Below are 4804 nucleotides of genomic sequence, written 5' to 3' on the forward strand. Positions count from 1 at the left end.
TAGAATCATTATTATCATTTCACACTCACTTGGGGACATATTTTTGCTCATTGAATGGAAGAGGCAGTGTATTTGACAGCCAGATTTTTTTTCTTTTTTCTTTATTTATTACACTTTAAGTTCTGTGGTACATGTGCAGAATGTGCAGGTGTGTTACACAGGTATACCCATGCCACAGTGGTTTGCTGCATCCATCACCCCATCATCTAAATTAAGTATTTCTCCTAATGCTATCCCTCCCCAATCCCTCCACACCCTGCTATCCCTCCCCTAGCCCCTTCCCCAACAACAGGCTCTGGTATGTGATATTCCTGTCCCTGCATCCATGTGTTCTCATTGTTCAACACCCAATTATGAGTGAGAACATGAGGTGTTTGGTTTTCTGTTCCTGAGACAGCCCTATTTGTCTAAACTGTTGTCTTCCCTTACTTTCTGATATACACAGCCACACTCCCACAAGAACACACACCAACTTAAATGTGATGATGACTAACTCCACGGCCCTTCCTTTAGTCCATAGTTTCACAATCCTATCCTCATATTCCCTCAGAACTCTAAAATTAAAACTACCCAGACTTGGTAATTCATTTTTATCCACTTTGATAAAATGATGGAGGGTGCCCAGAGCTATGCTGATAAGGCAGCCCTGATCTTATGTGTCTATGAATGTGGAATGTTCCTGGCTCTATCAAAGCACAACATTGACAAGAGCCAAATCTGGAGTTCCTTAAATTATCTAAGCCCTCCCTCCCTCTGATCTCCCCAAAACCAATTCTGCTTAGAATAGGCCTATGACTTTTCTCAGCTATCCAATATGGCCCACAGCAGGCTAATCAGGGATCTACCTTCCTCCATTCAAGCAGCCTGCGGAGTGCACCCTTGACATCCTTATTACGGAGGCTGTACACAAAAGGGTTGGCCAAAGGTGTAATGGCAGTATACATTACTGAAGCCACCACGTCCTGATGCCGAGAGTTCTGGGAGGGAGGCTGGAAGTAGACCCAAATGATGGTGCCATAGAGGAAAACAACCATGGTGAGGTGGGATCCACAGGTGGAGACTGCTTGGCGGCGACCAGCAGCTGAAGGCAAACATAGAATGGTGGTCCCAATTCGAACATAAGAGAGTACAATGAGGGCACAGGGGCCCAGCATAAGGAAGCCACCCTCAAGGAATATGGCCAGCTCATTAGAATGTGTGTCAGAACAAGAGGCTCAAAGAAGTGGCCGGTGGTCACAAAAGAAGTGAGGAAGGTTAACATTGCCCCTAGGATCCCCAGTCCAGCAAAGGGGCAGGACAAGTCCCACATGCAGCATGGTGTGCAGTATGGACACTACCCAGCTCAAGGCTAGTAAGCAGGCACACCGTTGGTGATTCATTACCGAAGCATAGTGCAGGGGGTCACAGATGGCCACATAGCGATCCAGAGCCATGACAGCAATGACAAGTGTATCTGTAACCCCAAATGCATAGAAGAAAAAGAACTGAGCCAAGCAGCGGGCAGCAGGAATGTTTGGGTAATCAGAGACCAGATGGGCCAGCAACTGAGGCAGTGTGACTGTGGATAACCCCATGTCTATCATAGAGAGGCCACGAAGCAGATAATACATGGGTGAATGGAGTCTGGAGTCCTGGGAGATAAGCAGCACCAATGTCACATTCCCCAATATAGTGGTCAGGTAAACAGCCAGGAACAGGAAGAAGAGAAGAGTGTGGGAGATGCTAGCTCTTGAGAACCCAAGGAGCAAGAAGACTGGAGAGTGTGAAGCATTAGGGGCACAGCTCATGATGAGTGATGGTCAGCCTGCCTGAAAGACAGTTTAAGTCAAAAAGAAACTCATGAGTCAGATGTTAGGGATCATAACATTTCTATTTAATTCCACTATATTACTCAAGATCATTAAAGACCTAGATTCAACCTTGACCATCTATGCTCCCTCTCTAAGGTATAGGATTTCACTCTCTTAATGTATTTATTTTCTCCTTCATTTCTTCCTTTCACCCATTCTAGTGGCTTGTTCCATCTAATTCACAAGCCCTACTAAAGTCCTTCCCACAGTGAAAAACTCTTCATTCATTCTTGTCTTTTCATCCAACTATTTGTCTTTTTCCAGTGGCAGACTTCGTGAAAGAATTATCTATACTCACTGTCTCCAGTTCCTTATCTTCCATTCCCACCTCTACTGCAATCCTCATGATTTCTTCTCTCTGAACCTGTATGTAAAATAACATACTTTTAAAACCCATACCATATAAAGAAATAGTTCTTTTGACACAGCTGACTTTTTTACATTTCCTCTAAGATCTAGAACAAGACAAGGATGTCCACTTTTACCACTCCTGTTCAACATAGAACTAGAAGTTCTAGCCAGAGAAATTCGACCAATGAAACAAATAAAAGCCACCCAAATTGGAAAAGAGGAAGCCAAATTATCCATGTTTGCTGATAACACAATCTTATATTCAGAAAAACCTAACGACTACCAAAACACTCTTAGATGTGATACTGCTTTAGAAGGTCATGAAATTACTTGTTCTTTCTCTTTATTCCCAGTTAGTTAACGGCATTATCATTATCTGCCTGATGCACAAACAAAAAACTGAAGGAATCACTCCATCATCTACCACATCCAATCACTCCTTACCTTCTATGTTTTCCCTTAAATACATTCTTTGCCACTACAACGATTTAAATTTTAGCATTTCTAACCAATACTAATTTCAACAACTTCATTACTGGTTTCTCTACTTATCTCTCCTGATAGGTCTTCTATACTAATACCAAAATAAAACTTTCAACATGTGACTGTGTTTAAATACTCAGGGACTTCAGAATAAAATCCAAATGGCTTAATCTGTCTTATACGGAACTTTCATTATTAGTACCTAACTTCTCTTAGGATTATACTGAGTCACATACCCAGTGTTTTTGCTTTGTTTTTTTAGACAGAGTCTTGCCCTGTTGCCCAGGCTGTAGTGCAGTGGTGTGATCTTGGCTCACTGCAACCTCCGTCTCCCAGGGTCAAGCGATTCTCCTGCCTCAGCCTCCTGAGGACCTGGGACAACAGGCACATGCCACCATGCCCAGCTCATTTTTGTATTTTTAGTAAAGACAGGTTTCACCATGTTGGCCAGGCTGGTCCCAAGCTCCTGATCTCGTGATCTGCCCACCTAGGCCTCCCAAAGTGCTAAGATTACAGAGATGAGCCACCATGCCCAGGCCCAATGTTTTAAACTAGATATATATTTTTTAAAATCTCAAACATGGTAAGTTCTCACACCCCTCCATATCTTCCCATTATTTTGAGAATTTGGGCTTTCTGAAATACGAGGTCCATAATATAATCATATACACACATCCACTCAATACAGATAGAAATTTAGAGAAAATATAATAGTCATACTTTAAAAATCACAACTGAACTTTCAAGAATGTAACGGAAATACAAGAGTCTATAATCAAAGAGGAATATGAAAAATCAATATCTAAAAACTGTGATGGTGGAGGTAGTGATGGCAGGTGGGAGGTAGCAAGTAGGTTGAAGGGTATAACATCAGTCTTCATAGTCCACAGGCTTGATTAGTAATACCCATGTGGAATAGGAGATGAGAACTTAAACCATATGAGGCAGGAGATAGAGACTACCACACAAATTCAGGACATTCAAAAGGCTAAACTTTCAGTGAAAGGGTATACACAAACAGGAAAACACACACACACACAGACACATATACATGTACACACACACAGGCTATGTGAGAACAAATGAAAATTTAGATCTCTCAGCCTAGACTACATGTAAGGAAAAGTGCTTCCCATGAGAATGCCGTTATGTATCTGTACCATATAAGGAGTGGATAATGCTACTTTACAAAATACATACAATTCTAGAACCCTCAAAATAAAAAAAATAACATAAAAATTATCCTCATACAGGTAAAAGCATTGGAGTACCTTACAGAAATGAACATAAAACTTCTCCTCAGAGATTTAGACTCTAGACTGTACAGGAATCCCATAAACAGAAGCCCACCAAAGATGAGCTTACAATTCAAAATTACAAAAGACACATGATATCTATTTATTATGAAGACATTCATCAATCAACAGATTAATCTCCCATTAAATGTCATAAAATTAACCAACCTGTGAAGGATTATACATTATGTTTAAAGTACTTAGCATCTAAGAGAAAATAAAGATTATAATAAAGAAGATATCAAAAAGATAAAACATATTTTTAAAGACCCAAAAAGAATTACTAGAAAATAAAAATATTCACATTCAAATGAAAAACTCAATGGATGGCTTAGACAGTGGCTGAAGAGAGAAGTTAGCTCTTTTTAAAAAAAAAAAAAAAAAAAAAACTTATTTCCATAGGTTTTAGGGAAACAGGCGGTGTTTGGTTACATGAAAAAGTTCTTTAGTGATGATTTGTGAGATTCTGGTGCAGCCATCACCCGAGCAGTATACACAATACCCAATTTGTAGTCTTTTATCCCTCACCCCCCTCTGGCCCTTTCCCCCAAGTCCCCAAAGTCCATTGTATCATTTTTTGTCTTCACATCCTCATAGCTTGCTTCCTACATACGAGTGAGAACTTTCAATGTTTGGTTTTCCATTCCTGAGTTACTTCACCTAGAATAATCGAGAGAAATTAATTCTAAGAAAAATACCCAGAAGACAGTACAAAGTGGCCAAGATGCACATAATATAAAGGAGGTTTGTATCAGTCCATTTTCACCCTGCTGATAAAGACACACCTGAGACTGAGAAACTTACAAAAGAAAGAGGTTTAATGGA

The 4804-nt window shown here is 40.3% G+C and overlaps 1 protein-coding gene across 1 annotated transcript; it reads right to left on the minus strand.

The window, feature by feature from the left end:
• Positions 1-833: 833 nt before the first annotated feature.
• LOC116532485 (olfactory receptor 1B1) lies at positions 834-2368 on the minus strand. Its single transcript, XM_032251645.1, is given in 1 exon segment — positions 834-2368. A coding segment is annotated over 1 exon segment (954 nt). The 5' UTR covers positions 1788-2368.
• Positions 2369-4804: the final 2436 nt, after the last annotated feature.

Source organism: Sapajus apella, unplaced genomic scaffold (genome assembly GCF_009761245.1).
Source record: "Sapajus apella isolate SASKATOON/1434 unplaced genomic scaffold, GSC_monkey_1.0 scaffold76, whole genome shotgun sequence".
Classification (NCBI taxonomy): Eukaryota; Metazoa; Chordata; class Mammalia; order Primates; family Cebidae; genus Sapajus; species Sapajus apella.